The following is an 18116-nucleotide window of genomic DNA, read 5'->3' as shown; positions in this document are numbered from 1 at the left end:
ACATAAGATTAAACTGGCTTAACTCTGCACAGGGTTGCTATACAAGTCTCACCTACACTCCAGTTCTTCATTAGTTATTTTTTAAAGGACTGCAATCAATTAATGAGCAGTTAAGGCATAAAAGGATATTCTTTATCAGTGCACTGAAAATATAAGGCAGATGAACAACATGATTGCATGCCTTTAAAAAACTAAAGGCCACTTAGGCTAATAAAAGGCATTACTTCATCCACTTGCCGGCCCTGACATCTGGGACAGAAAGGAAGCAACCACAACCTGCATCTTTGCTGTTTAGACTAAATAAATAGGCTCAATATGACAACTTATAGGAAAGCAGTGCTTAAATATCTTCTCGCAGATGAGCTTCTTGTAATTCTTTACTTTAGCAGGAATATGCAGGGCAAATTCTTCCCTGACATTCAGACTTGCTTTTTTTTTTTTTTTATAAAATTTTTATTGGATTAGAATATATAATCATTCAATACAAACATTCCCCCTTTGTAAATATCCACTTCTAACCCCCTCCCTTTCCTCCCCCCTTTTGTTTGACTTCCAACAGTTTTCCAACCCTTTGTCTATCTTATTACTTACTTACTTATTACCTCATATAATCTATTAAACATACATTTAGACTCTCTTCTAAGCTTGTTATTTGTTTATAACACAGAGTTACCTTTAACCCCTCCTTTACTGAATCCTATGTTCTAAATAACACATTGCTAGCATGTATTACTAATCTTTATATTATCAGTATAACATTTTATCCATTTTCTATTCCCTTACTTAATCTCTTTATTCTCCCCCATATAAGTTAATCAATTTAACTTATATTCTGTATATTTCTTTAAACATTTCTTATTCTCAATCAGTTTTAATTATATGAAATATCTGTTATACTAAAAACTTAACTATATTAAAAATACCTGGCTAGCATGCTCATATATATTCATAATATATATTCATAATAATACATCTATTATTTAATACTGTGAATAATAAAACAAGATTTTCATCTTAACCCTAATAATAGCTTAGAATTTAATAATTAAATCCCTCTTTCCCGGTAAAGCCGCTTCTCTCTTCTTTTATAAAGTCTCAGTAATTCTCGAACTGCCACAGTTTCCCTTCCACATCCCATTTTTTCTCCAAATATTGCTTCAGTTTCCCCAAATCCATATTAAACTGTCCTGGATCAAGGTCTCTCAGCTTCCTTGTCATTTTGTCCATCTCAGCCATGTACAGCAATTTGTAAATCCAATCTTCAATAGTTGGCACTTCTTGCAATTTCCACTTCTGCGCGTATAAAAGTCCTGACATTCAGACTTGCTGATGAGGTCTTGAGTTCTCACGCTGGTAAGACAACATTCCATACTGCCTGGGTATTCTAGGCTGCTGAATTTTTTCGATTTTTAACTTTTAATGCAAAAAGTAACTAGTAGACACTTAATCAGACCAGGAACAAATCAGAAAGAGAAAAAGACAACATTTACCTTTAAAGATGCTTGTGCACCTGAACTGCCATCCTGGCTACAAAGAACAAGGAGGGATTCGAGGCCAAAGACTGCATCTTGCTCCAATGGCAAAAGATCTAGAAAAAAGAGCTACATTTTATTTCTAATTTGCTAGCACTAGTGTTGATATGGTACTACTCGCCACTGTGAAGGAAGTCATAATTTACCATCAGTTTGTCTCATTACAGTAATAAAGCAGAACTAAGAACCTCAAAAATTAAACAAGTTCAAATCTCATCAGATTTAAAAGATACACTGACAGTCAAGTCAGTCAGCTCCAGTATCCACATTTCTAACTGTGCCATAAAGATACTAGCATCTATTCAGATACAAACTGAAAGGCAACACCATCTTTAGACTTCATTTTTATCAGTGGCATAGGGAGGAAAAACTAATGTGCCTATAAATCTCAGACCCATCAACTACACTGAAGGGCAAATTTTAAACTATGATTAAAGCTATTTTACTGATGAAGTACATAAACCTAGTAACTATTTTCACAAAGACAAGGCCAGGAGGCCTCTGCGAAGGCGAACTCAGGATAGTCATGTATTAGAAAAGGACATACTGAATGCTTGGACAACCAAGATGCAGCTCAACACCCTCACTAGATTGAGGCAGGCAAGCGGTAGTGTGTCACTGCAACCAGGACACACTTCCCTGTACTGCAAGGTCATAGGGTTTTTGGGAAGATAGCAGCTGCAATGGGTTCCCTCCAAGGTTTGGCTGACCACAGAGACCCTAAGCTCAAACAGAGCTTCCTTCAATCAACTCTTGTTCAAAAGTGACACTGAGAGACTGCTTTTTTACTGGGCTTGTGTACCTTACTTCACATACTTAAAAACTTACCTACAGCAATTTTTAAAAAGACTGACACCCGACAACCTAAAGATCAGAGGACAAAGCTTAAAGGACGGGCAGTGAACAAACAGATCAGTTTTCAAACTTAAGAATAAATGGACACAACTCTGATGTTAAAACTGGCAATACTAAAAAACCAGCAGGTGAACATTTTCATCTTACAAGGCACCATGTTTCAGATCTATAAAAGAAAGAATCCAACACAAAGTTGCTGGATTAGAATTCATTAATAAATTCAGGATTATTTCTTGCCCAGAACTTGACAAATAATTTTAGTTTAGGTGAGGATTTACTCGTGAAAGCTGACACTGGCATAAATTCTGAGAGCCTCTAAGGCAGACTCTTGTTTTACTTTGCTGCTACAGATGAACATGGCTACCCATCTGAAAGTAGAAAAAATACTGAGCCCACCGAGAGCTCTCCAATTTAGCAGGAAGAGGATGATGGTTGCACTGGTACTCCAGCCAGTTACCTTTTTCCTGGCCAGAAGCAGCTATATTTGTCAGAACTCGCACTCCATGAGCTGCAATACCCTGGTTATTATGGTAACAGCACTCCTGTGCTAGTTTCACTAGGTCAGATGATCTTGCTGCAACAGCTGTAGCTCCTAAATAAGAAGGAAACTTTTAAGCAGGACAGCAGTGCCAGTCATACTCAATATTTTATTTTCCACAGCTGAGAAGTGAGAGAAGAATAAGATGTTAGAGCAACACCTTTAACTGGACCAAATTGCAATGGTAAGTTTGTACATGATTCCCAATGGCAAAGGGAATTTCATCAGCTGGGAGGAGAACACTCAAAAACAGAGGTTAGCATGGAGAAGATGCTGCCTGATGCTACTACAGCTAATCATTTATGGAATGCAACTTTTTCAAAACATTACATTTTAATCTACAGCAAGAATTCATACATATTTCAGCTTATGACACTATCCACATACGTGTCAAATAGTAATAAGCCCCTTCAAAGTTGCCTTCCTCCCACACCCACTACTTATTCATTTGGCTTTTGCTCAAGCTCAGTATACTCTAAATAGCCCCTTCAGATTTCTAAACATTCTATTCTCCATCTCTTTAATTTATCCTGCCTCTAAAACATTATTGTGTAACAAAGCAAGTGTTATCACTACCAATACCTATTGGCACTGGCTGGAAGAGCTTCATAACTTCCTTTATCATGTCCCCAGTAGGAAGCAGCTCTCACCCTTGAAGGCAGCAAGAGCTCCTCATCCAAATTTTCCATGAATGACACAGAATATAGGAGGCTCTGCCTCCCTTCCCAATGGCTCTGGAGGAGACAGAGCCAGGCAACTCCTACAAAAGCCCCATGGGAATGAAACAGGGCTTGGTCTTCTCTTCCCATTCCCTGGAAACACAGACAATTTGGGGGAGGGCTTTGTTTCACCTTGTTACAAAATCACAAGAAGCAATGCTTCATCATTAGATGTGCAAGAAAAGGTTTGACAACAAATAGCAGAGAAGATGTAAGACAGACAACAGCACTGGGAAGGGGGTTGGACTAGATGGTCTGTATGGCCCCTTCCAACTCTATGATTCTATGAAAGGAAGTGAGAGTAGTAATACCATGTTATTGCTGAACAGTTATATGCTGCCTACTCTAAGTGATGGGATCACTGCATAATGCCAAGCACTTCTTATTATGTGCATTTGTTTATGCTTAGTTCAATGTGATGCAGTGGGAATCTTGATATGGAAAACCCAAATTCAAATCCCCCCCCAGCTCTGAAAACACACTGAACATCCTTGAGCAACTCTGTATTCTTCAGTGCTATAGGACTCAGAAACAGCAGGATTTGAGTTCTGTGGCACTTTAGAGACCAACAAGATTCTCCGGATGTAAGCTTTTAAGAGTTAGAGCTCCCTACTTCAAATCCTGCTGTTCTACTGCAAATCAACATGGCTACTCTCCTAAAACAGGACTCAGAAATTATCATAAAATGTTGCTCTGAATTCCTTGGAGGGAAAATCGGATGCTAACATAACCATTCAATAATTCAAATTCAATAGGTTAACATCCAACAAGATCACGGAACTTAACATGAACTGGAACGCACAAACATTCTGATTAAACTAGAAGCGCCTTAGGTGGATTCTGGAGAGTACAAGAAATAAATCTTTTAAATAAGATCTGCATCATCACGCATGTAGCCATTCTTCCTCTCCATTGGTAATCTTCCAGCATAAGACACTGGACTAGATTCTCAATTCAGGATTTCAGTTTTTACCACGTTCCTGCAAAATTAAACTCCTTCCCATATTTGAGAACTGTTTCCACACAGTTCACTCTTCAATACTGAGAATGTTCACAGGGCTGAAGAACCCACTCATATTAATTTTGGTGAAAAGAATCTATTCATACCTGGAGCAATGCTGAAGTACTGTTTGATGGCTATTGTCCCCGACAATGTGGAAAGTACAGACACCATGCCTAGTTTCAAGCTGTCATAAGGAGTTTGAAGAGCACATTCACAAAGCGCCTAAGAAACCAGGAGAAAGAAAACTTTCAGTTCAAGGGAAAAAATTGTTTTAGTGTTTTCCCCCCAAATATTCAATATGTGTTGACTGACAAGTCAGGCATTTATATACACTGCTCAGTATTGTCCTGCTTGATCCCCAGATGAATACATGAAAAAACTCACTGAAATTAATGTTTAAAAATTAATTTTAAATAATTTTACTCTGCTTCCCCCCTCATGTTGCCCTCCCCTCATTAGCTTACCACAACAACATCCAAGATAAAACTACCACCTAAAACAACTACTGGATATTTTCTCTTTTTGCAAGAGGTCAAAAACACAGGCATTAATCACAATATTAAGAAAGAATCTCATGGGAAATATAAAGGCTTGGACTCATCCCTCACCTTTCTGCCACTTCCTGTGGTTTTATATCAGGAAACCACATTATCGACATTTTGCCAGAGTTATACAAAGCTTCAATAAATCATCAGTACAAGAACCAAAGAGCACATTTATTAGGAATCTATCTTTCAAGTCACAGAAAAAATGAAGCACCAAAAATAAACACATTAACAAACAGAGTAGGGGTGTTTCTATAAAACAACAGCTTGTTAGGGCATTTCTAGAGTTATTAAAAGCTGTAATTCAGCTTTGTTTCAATCTTGGTTAGAAACTAGCCTCTTTGCTGTTCCATTTATTAAACAGTTACACAAATATAACCCTTCCTTTGTTAGCAGTCAGATCTGCCCTGATGATATTAAGGCGGCTTATGAGTATGGCAATATCATAAGCCCCTCTTTGTGTTTTAAACACAGAAACACTGCCTAGCCAGGCAGAAAATGGATACCAGATCCTGATTGGGAGCTGGAAATTTACTAGCATGTGAGATGCCAGGTGAGACCAGCTTTCAGCCCCCATGCCCTGGAGATGTGCAAAGATCTTAAGACAATACGGTCCTCCTAGAGTTCCTGAACAAATCTCCTTAACACACTCTACCAATTTTCCCTTACCCATTCTCCCATTTCAAGCTAGTCAGGGCTCTGATAGCCTTACCCACCGATCCAATGTGGGTTGTCAATCAGCACTGATAACTTTATCAAATCTTCCCAGTTTTATTGTCTCACCCCGGAGACAGCTTTCCAGCTTATCGTCTCACCCCAGAGACAGCTCTCCAGTTTTTTGTCTCACCCCAGAGATAACCATTAAGTTATTGTTTTGGGGGCAAAAGATGTAATCTTGCCCCAGGATATGTTCCACAGTATAATTGCACTGCCCCTCCACCATAGTTATGTGCATATCCTCGAATCCAGCATCTACCCTCCATTCTAAGCTTTTCTTGTATTGACGCACTGGTCACTTTATGCTTTCTCTCATGGATGCCCTCTTCAGGACTAGTAACTATCACCCAATTCCTCAACTCTCTTTTTCCTCACTGCTTTCTAGTTAGCTGTGTGTGTGCACTGTGTGCTTTGTGTGCAATTAATCTTTATTATTTTAAATAAAAACTCCTTTTGATTGAAAATCTGCTTTGTTATTGAAAGAATTCTCTAGAAGGGACAATCCTGGTATGCATAGGTGGAGATCTCGCTAGGTTACCCACCTCTTGCTGCCTCTCCTTACATGTTAATGCTCCCCAACTTGCAAGGCCCCCCTCCCATTTGGGTAACATCTTGAGAATATTTTCCCATTAATTCAAGGAGTCAAAGTATAATTCAGCTGTGGGTTCACTGTGTCAAAGTAGAAAGGGCTTAACAGGATCGACGGTAAAAGACCACAAACACAAAAGCAACCAAGACAGACAAAACTTGGTTAAGGAAAGTCTTCAAGAGACTGAAGTTTCCTCAGATCACTCTATAAATGATGGAATATGTGTCCATAACAGAAATGGCAGTTCTAGAAATTCCTTCCTAATGAGAAGGTTCAAACGGTACCCAGGGCAGCCCACTCAAAATATTTCATCTTCCACTAGTTCAGCAGCAAAAATTTGACTTTTCCAGGTCTGTTTTCTCCCTGCTGCCTCAATATAGTAATCTTAAACATTCACCAGCTGCTTAACTTGAACAGGACGTAGTTTCTCTTAAATGAGAACTGGGAACAAATAGCACTGTGTGTCTCCTAACTAGAGCTGCAAATATGCAACCATTCCTCATATACAGGCACAAAAATATCCTACAGACAAAGAATACGCTTCTATCTTTCGCAAGACAGAAAAGAAGGTAGGGTTACACACTGTTTATTTAAATAATTTCTATGCCACCTTGTAACCTTTACTTAATACTTTTTATTGGTCTTTTTAAACTGGAAAGTAAGTGCACTTTTAATATTGAAGTTGTTGGTGAGCTGCCATGTAGGTCATTGGACAGAAAGGAAGAAATATTTTATACAAGAAATATTTCAGCAACTAAACAGTTCAGGTACAAGAAAAAGATGCAACATGGCTACCCACCTAAAACTTATTTCTTCAGAGCATTCCTTACTGATAGAATTATTGTTTACCAAGCAAAAGTGTTAGAAGTTCATTCCATGCTTAAAGATTGCTGAAAATCAAGGGCCAAGTCATTTCACATGATTTGCAATCATAGGACCAGCACTCCTTAAAGAATTCTCGAGAACAGAAGCACGAGTTTCTCACAGTACTAAATATGATCAGAGAACGCAAGGCAAACAAAGAACAGAGTAGTCAGCAAAAGGAATGTCCACAATTATTTCTCTCTCCAGCCTCAGATGTTGGCCTGAGAACAGGGGAGATTAAAAATGTCACCATTTGTCTGAACTGCAGCACCTCTTGCTGTATCTTTGCAATGCATGACTGAGCATGGCTGAAACAACAAAAACAACTACAGTAAATAGTTCTTCATTTGATATAGACCTCTGTTTCATATCACTAACTGAGAGAGTACTCAGCAAAATGGAACAGTTCTTAATTACGCATCAGACTCAACAAACGCTTTCATAATACTTGTAAGTTATTAGGCTTACTGACAGGGACTCAGTTGGTTAGTTCAAAGCAGACACAGAAAGCCATGGAACTGTCTCCATCGTTCTCACTACAACCAAGTTCCCTTGGTTGTAGCATAAAGCCCTGCTACACGTGGTTTCCTCCTTAATGCCCTTACCCATACGTCTCTTACTACCTCAACCCACAGTTCGCTCCAGCCTCTGCCCACTATTCTCTTCTCTCCAGTCTCTGCCTACTGTTCTCTTCTTCTTCATCTATCGCCTGGAGGCCCTTTCTTATCATCTCACTGCCTATTCTGCCCAATGCTTACCAGCTTCTGAAGTCCCTACCCTGTGGGCCCGTTATTTCCTAGTTCTTTTCCAAACACTTCCCTAGTTCTCCTATTTGTCCAATATCTATGCTTCTGTCTCCACTGTCACCCTGGGTCCTGTCTTGATACCTTCTTATCAATTTTTCCTAAAGTATCCTTTTACTTCTCACACTGTCAAGATTCCAGTGCTGTTTTTCCTGAAATTCTATGACATCACAGCAGTTCAACTGAGAGGAGCTCATAGATAGGTTATAATGGTTGCCCACTTGCCTAGTGTTGGGATTTCACCACAGATGCAGGACAGCCAGCCCTCCCTCAAGCCTTTCCAGAGCAGCAACCCAATAAGACAAACCAGGAGGGCCCCACTCACAACCAAATAGCAAAAAGAACATTGACAGAGGAGCTGGGGGCCCACGGGAAGCCAGAGAAGACAGTCAACAGCAGCAGGCCAGCTGGCAGTCTTCCCTGACTGTAGGTGAAGATGCACCAGCTGGTGACATCATCAGCCAGCACCCTGACAACCCCTGCCACATCAGGCTTGAGCTCAACAGCCACAGCAGGCTGTGGCAACAGGGACTCCCAGAGAGGTGGGGAGAGCCCCATATACCCAACTGAGCCCAGAAATAGCCCAGGAGCTTACCTAGCCATTGGCTGGTGATAGTCCTGGTAAGGGCTTAAGGGGTAGAGGCATACCCTGAATCACGTGGTGCTTCAACTCCTGGTCCAGTTGGCCACTCAGCCCCTGGGGTCAGGCTGAGACAGGAAACTGGGAATGGGCAGATAATTAAGGACCTCGAGAACTAGGATGGGGAGGAGCCAGGAGAGCCAGATCAGAACATTGAGAGGTTTGGACTCCTAGGAAGTAGACCAAAAAAGGGTCTCTGGGTGCAGGAACCCTCCCTTAGGCTCTTCCAGTGTGAGGTCTGGGGAGGCCCAAGATGACATGGCAACATAGCAAGAAATCGGGCTGCAGCTGCTCCAGTGGAGGAGGCTCCTCATACTCACTATATTTATTTGGACGACTAAGTTCTTAAAGAATTACTAAAGCCTGTCCATCACCTAAGTCACTATTAAAACATTACAAGTTGAAGACTTTATTATTCACTGAATTTTTCATTAATTTGGCAAATAAGGGGGAGGTGGAATCTGAATACTGAAGTTTAACTGAAAGCTGCACTTAAACTAAGGAAAACTATTCAGCCAATGCAACACATCCAAATGTTAACAGAAATCTGCTAAAAAGAACACTACAAGGGTAGAAAGTTCTTATGCTGACATTATGAAAATTCCATTCTAGGAGAACGGTAACGACTAAGTACATTTACTGGGACATCTTCAGGTACCCACCCTCCCAAGTAAAAATATAGGCAGAGTACAGAGTGAGGGGTAAACACACTCTGCCCTTCCCTTTCTAGGTACTCATAACCTTGGTCAGGATGAAAGCTCATCTAGCACATGGCCTACTACTGTGAAGAAGAGGCTAAAGAAGTCATTTTCTGATACCACTTAACCAATCAGTTAGCTTCAAGAAGGTTATCTGGAGGCTGGACTGGACCTTGACTGCCTACCATTGGGTAATTTAAATCAATGTGTTAATTTTATCATGTACTTTAACACACTTGAAATTAAACTCCATGTAATGTTTTATCTATACCTACCACATAAAGTGTAGTGTGTCCGGGGTCTGAGTCCCAGCCCCCAGACTTGCCAGGAGGGAACAGCAGGAGGCAACAGGGAGGCAGCAACCCTGCTACCCCAGCCAGCAACCAGAGCCAGAACCTGCCTACTCCAGGGGGAAGGGGGAAAAGGCCAAAGCCTCAGAGGACTGGAGGGAACAAGGAGAGACCAGCTAGTCCCACCCTCCAGGGGGAGGAGAGGGGGCTAAGCAGGCCAGAAGAAAAGGGCCAAGGCAGGGGGAATAGGGACCCAGCAGCAGCCCAAACCGAGCCCTTACCTGGCAGGGAGGAGAAGCAGCCACAGCAGCTCAGAGCCACGCCCCAGCCTCCACCTCAGCTTGAAGACTGCAGCCTGGCTCAGGAGATGTTCACAAACAAGCCCCTCCAGGTGGAGCTGCTGAAAGCATTCTGTAGGAAGAGCTGGGCAGCCAGCCAAAGGGCCACAGCTGGGCCTACCTTCAATAATCAGCTCAGCCAGAGAGGCCTGGCAGCCAGCCAACATAACGCAGCTGTTGCTGATCCCGGCAGCCCAGCCAGCTACCCCAGCTGGAGACAGCCCAGGCCAATGCTAGGAGGCCAAGGAGGGGTGTGGCCTGGCAGGCAGGACCTGCAAGGTGGGCGGGGTGCTGAAAGAAGGCCCTATAAAAGCTGGCTGGGAAGAGCTCTGAGGTGGTGGGTGTGAGTAAGGAGTGATGATGTGGAGTGAGAGCAAAGCAGTGCGAGAGTGGAGGCTTGGAGGAGAGTTCTGGGAGAAGGAGATGATGGAGGACGCAGGGGGTAAAGCAGGCCAGGTTGAGCAGGCCAGCGAGTGGACTGAGAGGGAGTCAGGGTGATGTATACCACCCCTCCTTCCACAGAGCAGGGTCCTGCAGCATCCCTGGTGCCCCTCTGATGGCAGGGCTGGCCCAGCCAGCGCCCTGCCCAGCGGCAGCAGCGACAGGCCCTAACATAGTACATTTCACAGACCTTTTCCACTCCAGCAGCAAAGGAATGCAGCACAGAAATACTGCATGCAATGAGGAATCTACACTTATCTGCCCTTATTCAGTCAAGTTAAGAGTTATGGCATCAGTGTGAGGAAGCATTGTCTCCAGTTGGTGACAAGTATGCTGTGATCTGCTCATAAAACACCCTGAGACAAAAGCAAGAAACTGCCTCTGGGCAAAAGAAAAGACATACATTTAGTTGTTCAGTTTCTCAACAAAAATAAGAAAACAAAGATATATAACAGTACCTTTTATACTGGGGCCAAATGTATTTTGGTTGGACCCAATTAAAAGTTATTGTACAACTTTTGTGTTTGTCGTTGGACCGATGTGGCTATCTGCAAACTGTCTGGAGAAAAAAATATGGACTTTACGTACCTGAATATTCTCTCTGCTCCAGGTATGTGGAGTTTTATTTGCAAGTAACTTTAGATCCTGGATAGCAAGCCTTTTTACAGCCTCTCTTGGGTCATTCCTCAAATACTGCAGTAAGAGCTGAATCTGCAACAAAGTGTTTTTTTTAAACCATGTGACTTTTTACCAGAAGTGTGCAACGAAAAAAATTCAGGTCAGAAATAAGCGATTTCCTAAGTGGCAAGCTTCAGGTGCTTTAAATTCAAACCCTGTGGCTGGCTCCAGCTGACCGGTGGAGGAAGGGGCTCCCTCCTTTGCCGGTCAGCTGGATCCAACTGCAGAGTCTGAAAGCACCGCAAAGCTTTCCGAAGTGACCCAAATCGCTTTGGAAAGCTTTGATTTGGCATTTCTGAATTGGGGCCAGCATGCTGGACCTGATTCAAAAATCCCAAACCTTTACGAATCGAGTCCAATTCGGGTATTTATCCCAAATCAGAAACTCGAATCACACACATCTGCTTTTTACTCCCTCCATATCTCAATATATATACAAGTATAAATTGTTAAACTTAAAAATCCTTCATGTGTATTCAAAATCCCAAACTTTCCACCTCTCTGATGGCACCAGAAGACTCATGCATGATGAAATCATGCTTGCTTGTTGCAGCTTAGCAGATGTTCCATAGGCAGGGTTAAGCACATTCTGTAATTTGCATAAGCACAGAACACAGTGGAAGAAAAAACTCCTGCTTCCTAAGAATCTCATTTTTCACTTAACAAGAATCAGATTTCTAGTTTTTAGGATCATAAAGCTGGGTTTGAAATATTTGAATCTGATGACATCCGAGAAATCACTAACAATTTTGCTTACTCCTTAAACTATACTATGCTTGCAACAAATCTTCACCAATGAATGTGTTACCTGTTTGGGAATGTCAACCAGAGAGGATGCAGCAAGCAAAGTGAAGGTGTGCAAAGTAACAATGACCATCTTGGTTGATGGGTAGGAAGTCACCAACTGTTGGAGTAGCTGACGGGCACCGGAGGCCAAGCTGGCATCATGGTGCATGTGCTGTAGGATGGGGATCAGCTTCAGCTTCAAGTCTACGGGAGTGGCTAAGCCTACATGAAGGAAAAACAGCTTCCAAAGTACATCTTACATACATAGCCTGAAAATATTCCAACAGTGTTATGCAGCATGCCTGTTACAAAAATGGAAAGTTCATGGATTTTAGGGGCAGCTTAAAGGCCATTTCAGTATGGGACACGCATGGCAATGCTGTTCAAACGCTGCTGTGTCCACCCAACTAAAGTAAAATTTGGACCATAAGCTTCTTGGGGCAGGTTCCTGTCTTTTTTCCTTATGTTATTATGTTACTGTGGAGCGCACCAGAGAGAATGAAACTAGAGTCTAGTAGAATGTTAAAGATAAACAAAATTTTCCAGGGTATAGGCTTTCATGAATCAAAGATCACTTTATCAAATTCATCAGCTCAAAGTGAGCTCTGACTCATGAAAGCTTAGACTATGGGAAATGTTGTTCGTCTTTAAGGTGCTACTGGACTTGTAATTTTGTTCTACTACTACAAACTGATATGGCTACCCACATGAAATTACCAGTCTGAAATTAGGAACCAGACTCTGCCAGTTTGCTTAAATAAAAATTACGGTTTTAAATTTAACATCCAGCTAACTGTGGCCCCAAGAAATTCAGCAATGCATTTGACAGGGAAAGGAGGGCTGAAATGCATGCATCTTTGTGGTGACTTTTTAAAATAAGGAGGAAAGTTCCCTTCAGACAGGAAAATACTGCCTAGGGTACAGATACTCTCTTGGCTTTCCTATCCAACCACCTGCCTTATACAACCAACACTAGGGAGGGGATGAACATTTTAAGAGGGGATTGCTGTTGTAGAGAACTAATTTTGGAGTGCAGGACTTCCCTCGAAGTATAAAGCATACCATACCAGTCTCACTGACGGAAGAGAAAAAAAACTTTCTACATGAACCATCCAAAAGCATGAACATAAAGTTGCAGCACTTACTGCTAATTATTGGATAAAATGTATATACCTTGAATCATTTCACTAATTTTGTTACATATCCCGCCAGCAAAATCTCTGTCAAAAAGAAACAGGAAAGAAAAGTTAGATGGCCTGAACTGAAAAAGGATTACCAAGTCAGATACTATTTTATGTCATTTAGTTGTAAAGTTAAATAACTGATTACTTTTTTTTCACATAAGTACCTTTATGAAATATTAGATATAGTAAAATAAAATAGAAAACGATAAAGCAAAAGAACCAAAACAAAAGGAAAGAGTAGCCTGCAACAGCTGCAGATCTGCTTACTTGGACTGAGCAGAGAAATTAGCTGCAGCAAAAATAGCAGCTTCGACTTCAACGTTGTCATGTGAGTCCAGGCTCTGGCGAATACTGTGATGTGCATTCTTCCTCTCTGGAATTATGGATGCCATGCTGCCTAACATCCTGGACAACAAAATGAGAAAACATAAGTCTGCCAAAATGGTGACACTCAGAATTGAATCTGCAGTCATGTAAGAAAATCTACTGTCCGGGGATGAGTTCCTTGCCCCCCGACTTACCTCGGTCCTAATGCTCAGGGGCTGAAGGGATCTCGGCGGCAACCACGGGGGGCTCAGAGGTAGTGGCTCAGCCTCATCAAGCAGAAGGCAACCGGACACTGAGGGCGAGAACCGGAAGGCGCCCCAGGAGGCTCGGAGGCCGTGGTGGCAGTAGGTGCACAAACCACCCAGCTCAACCTCAAGGGGCAAGACACACACCTGACATCTTGAGACCTGGCTGCCTGGCCAACCTGTTTGGCACAGTCCCAAGAAGCCAGGCTAGCACCTCAAGAGCCAAGGTGGAAGCAGCAGCCAGACTGCAACACTTGGAAAGGCCCTGCCAGCCCCACTCTGCAAATGGGTAGAATGGAGAGGGGAGGGGCAGCAGGAGAGAATCATCGAGGAGCATCTCCAGCTGGGCAACATCATGAATAATCAAACCACAGCTGCCCTAGGATAGAGAGTGACACCGGAGGAAGGGCAGGGGGAAAAGGGGAGAAAAGCCATATATAGGCAGGCTCAGACAGGAGGTGGGGGTGGAGAGTGTAGGAGTGGATGATGAGAGAGAGAGAGAGCGCCAAGGAGGAGGATATGTACCAAAGAGCAGAAATGGGACCCAAGGCAGGAAGTGAACCAGGCCAATAAGTGGCTGAGAGAGTGCAAGGGTGGTGCTCTCTCTACCAGACGGGAGCCTGTGGTGAACCCAACTGCACCTGAGACCCCTCAATCAAGCATTTGTGCGCTGGGTGCTGCTATGCTCATGGCGGAACCTGACATCTACAATTTTGGAGGTGTTGTATGCAATACGAACAGGATACTTGAAGTGCACGCACATTATGCTGTTGCTGGCAGGCTGTTGCCCCAGTAAATATATCTACCTGAGTGTAATGGCTCGAGCAACTGGATCGTTGCTGTGAATAACTGAGAAAACTCGTTTCACAAACTCATCTACATTCAGGATCTTTTCCAAGTGCTTTTCACTTTGCTGAGTAACTTTCAGAACACAGAGCCGCAGGAAGTTGTTTCTGTATTAAAAATATAAGTCACTATTATTCATTACGACATTAGATAACATCATCAGTATTGCTTTATATGACTCCCTACAAGAATCAAGATGTGGACCGAGGGCATGCAGACTGCATTTGGGTTATGAAGCACTTGCGGAATTGCTTTGCTACATGTGTAGATCCTGATAACTGCCTTTTATTTATGTAATATATGCTGCAGTATCACTAAAATTTAACATAAAAAAGAATCAACACATTCAATAAGATTTTTTTAAAAATTTAAAAAAGAACAGCAGCTGCAAACTTAAAATTTAACACTAGAATGCAGCAATCAAAATAAAAACCAAACTTAAAACAGCCTCAATTCAGAAGCAGCAATTAAAGCATTGAAAGCATTAGAATAAGCTGTCCAACCACATATTTAAAAAGTATTAAAAGGAAAACATCCTCAAACAACTGGACCAAACACATATGTTTAGGCATAATGCTGAAATGACATCATGTTTGCCACCAGGCAGAACATCATGAAGAGAGCATTTCATAAATGAGACACCACTGTGGAAAATGTCCCTGTCCTTGAACTTAACCCTCCTCATCCTCTACAGGTGCATGGAGGTTAAGGGAATATGGCCTCCAAAGCACATTTTAATGCTTGGGCAGGTGGTCCTTTCGGTATCACGGCTCCAAAACATTTAGAGCTTTACAGGTAAGATCCTGAAAACAAATTAAGTCAGCTTTCAACTCCGGCAAGATTTGTTCCATATAATCAGTGCCTACTAACATACCATATGACACAGGGAATACTAAAAAAATATGAAGATACAAATCTCTAAAAAGCGAGAACAGTTTGTCTCTCAGAAGCAGAAACTAAGACAAACTGTTGCTTGAGTACCAAGAATCAGAAAAGAACCAATTCTACTTACCCAACTCTAAAAACATCCGCTAGTTTCAAAAATGCAGAGTTAATAAGAATCGGGAATGGATATTTCTGAAACAGTCTGGGGAAACGGACAACAGCTTCACACTGCTCCCCCAGTTTACCAGATCGGAGACCTGAGAAAAGGAATATTAGCACATAATTATCCCAAATCTTAAGCATACAAGCAAGCAAAATAATGCAGCACTTATACAATGACAGACAGAATATAACAATGCACAGAATTTTAATTTCTTGTAACACATTTCACCTGGATATACAAGGAATTTAAGCAGCAGTACATTATTTTTAAAAACTCAGATTCTAATTCATTTATGACAGCAATTCTCCTAGTTCCTCTAAGGACCTTCATACTAGTCATGAACTCAGAACTCTGAACTCAGCTATGATCTTATATCTTACTGTAGGAAGCAGTTCCCCCATATTTGTTGCTGACACTGCCTATTTGGAATGCAGGGAGCTTGTCTGTACTAAAAATCATTGCACTGTCCCCTTATGAATACTTACTGTGTGCAGCAGGTTCAGTAGAAAAGAAGAAAAACCCATCTCATTGCTCACAAGTAGACATAAACTTGAACTACAATGAATTGTTTTTGTTCTCTAGCAGTGTTTCTAGCAGTGACTAGTAAAGTTTCTAGCAGTGACTAGTAAAGTTGTAGCAGTAACTGCAGAGTGCCATTCTCCTTACAAAGAGCTTACTTAAAACAAATTTAACAGTATACTTAAAAGTGTGAAAGTGTATTAGAAAATATGTGTACTATTACCAAGGCATAGAAACCAAACTCAGAGTGGATGAAGCTTGAGGTGCAGTATTCATTTAAGTAACATACTTGGCTTTGCTGTTGTTCAAAGTTTGAAACAATAATCACATAATATATGGCCAGAGCAAAGTGTTACCAACATGTAATTCTGCCAGTTTTCTGTGCAAAGCATGCCCAGGGTAAAATGATGGATGAACATTTGCACTAAGAGATCATTTCCTCTGCTCCCTTCACCATCTAGGAGTTGCTTAGTGAATAGCAGAGCACAACCTTCCATCTGACATTTAGGCAGAGTCCCCATTTAAAAAGTCTATGCTGGAGTCATGGAACCTGCATATATGAAACTCATATGGGGAGAAGCTGTACAAAGGTAGGGAACTGCATAAAACTGAGTGAATAATCCAACCCAATAAGTAACTTTTTGTTGTTTTTGCTTATTCATTCATTCATTCATTCGATTTTTAGCCCTCCCTCCCCACAAACAGGTACCAAAGGTACTAATGTTTGGCCAATTTTCTTTCCAAAGGAGAAGATCAGCAAATTAAATATTTTACATGAAAATCACTGTTTGTATCCCAAAGATGAGAAACTGAGTGAACATTAATAATGTATTCCACTATTACTATGGGAAGCCAGACATCTGCTCTTATGTGCTCCTTTTCTTTGCCCATGCCAAAAGTTATTGTTTAGTGAATTATAGAGCACCATACTCCTTTTTGACATTTAGGCACAGTTGATGTCTGTCCAGAATAAAATGGCCTGATCCTTAAAGGGGGGGGGGTGCTCTTTAACAGCAGCACAGCATTCAGAAATCAGCAGATAAATGCTTTTTATAGAGGAATAATCATTACTACCTGCTAATGTCTGCAAATCAAGATGCAGGTCAAATCACATAGCTACAGATTATAAAGGAACTCCATGTAAACACATTGCTGACTGTTATTCTGAAAGCTGTCACCCAGGCCCTTCTATACTGATCTCTGCTTCCCCCAACCCACTGTACTAGTTTTATTAGGGACATTATATTATTATGATTGTTATGTCGTATCTGTACTAACTATAATCACCTCTATGATCCAGACCCTATCACAAAGGCAGCAAAAGGGTCTCTGCAGCAGTCGAAGTTGGGTTTTTGTTTTGTTTTTGCATATCTAACAGTTTCTTAAGTATGCAGAAAAAACATTAATTCCCAAATGGGGCAATAAAAAATAGACTAAACATATTCTCGGGGACACGGAAGGTTGAATGCAGAATCGAGCCAGTGAAGAGCGAAGGAGATGGGAAAAGTGGCCAAATACCTGCAAGAAATTCGAGTGAGGGGATGTCCTGATCGCTTAAGACTGAGCTATGCTGAGTAACTCTAGCTAGTCTTCGGTTGCATGAAGTTTACGCTAAGTAAACTTCAAACAACCGCAGGGCACTTTTTAAACCCGCGGCCTGCTTGTGTCACTCGCAGATCTGAAGCGCGCCAGGAGCGCATCACAACCAAGGAGAGATCAACCCCATGCCAAAAGGCGCCTGCGCAGTGCTCGCGTTCTCGCCTTACCCTTATCCAATTCCATGAGAGCAGAGTTGGCATCTAGTTCTTGCTCTCCGTAGCCGGCGTCAGCCAGGAAAGATTTGGAAGTGGCCGCCATTCTGCCCGGCGTTACCCAGAAGCTCCTAATGAGGAAAGAGACGATGATCGTTTT

The 18116-nt window shown here is 41.7% G+C and overlaps 1 protein-coding gene across 2 annotated transcripts in view; it reads right to left on the bottom strand.

Annotated features, from left to right (window-relative positions):
- Positions 1 to 18073, bottom strand: part of INTS7 (integrator complex subunit 7) — a 51906-nt gene extending 33833 nt beyond the window's left edge. For both annotated transcript variants that reach the window (XM_054995811.1, XM_054995818.1), the window contains exons 1-10: positions 17972 to 18073; positions 15651 to 15780; positions 14599 to 14745; positions 13488 to 13625; positions 13210 to 13256; positions 12059 to 12258; positions 11161 to 11283; positions 4752 to 4869; positions 2845 to 2979; positions 1491 to 1588 (exon numbers count right to left, since the gene is read on the bottom strand). In XM_054995811.1, coding sequence (XP_054851786.1) covers positions 1491 to 1588; positions 2845 to 2979; positions 4752 to 4869; positions 11161 to 11283; positions 12059 to 12258; positions 13210 to 13256; positions 13488 to 13625; positions 14599 to 14745; positions 15651 to 15780; positions 17972 to 18062 — 1227 coding nt within the window. In that variant the 5' untranslated portion in view covers positions 18063 to 18073. The remainder of the gene's footprint in view (positions 1 to 1490; positions 1589 to 2844; positions 2980 to 4751; positions 4870 to 11160; positions 11284 to 12058; positions 12259 to 13209; positions 13257 to 13487; positions 13626 to 14598; positions 14746 to 15650; positions 15781 to 17971) is intronic.
- Between the last annotated feature and the right edge of the window lie 43 nt (positions 18074 to 18116).

The sequence above is a fragment of the Eublepharis macularius genome, chromosome 1, assembly GCF_028583425.1.
Source record: "Eublepharis macularius isolate TG4126 chromosome 1, MPM_Emac_v1.0, whole genome shotgun sequence".
Taxonomy (NCBI): Eukaryota; Metazoa; Chordata; class Lepidosauria; order Squamata; family Eublepharidae; genus Eublepharis; species Eublepharis macularius.
This window is presented reverse-complemented; position numbering and strand designations above follow the sequence as displayed.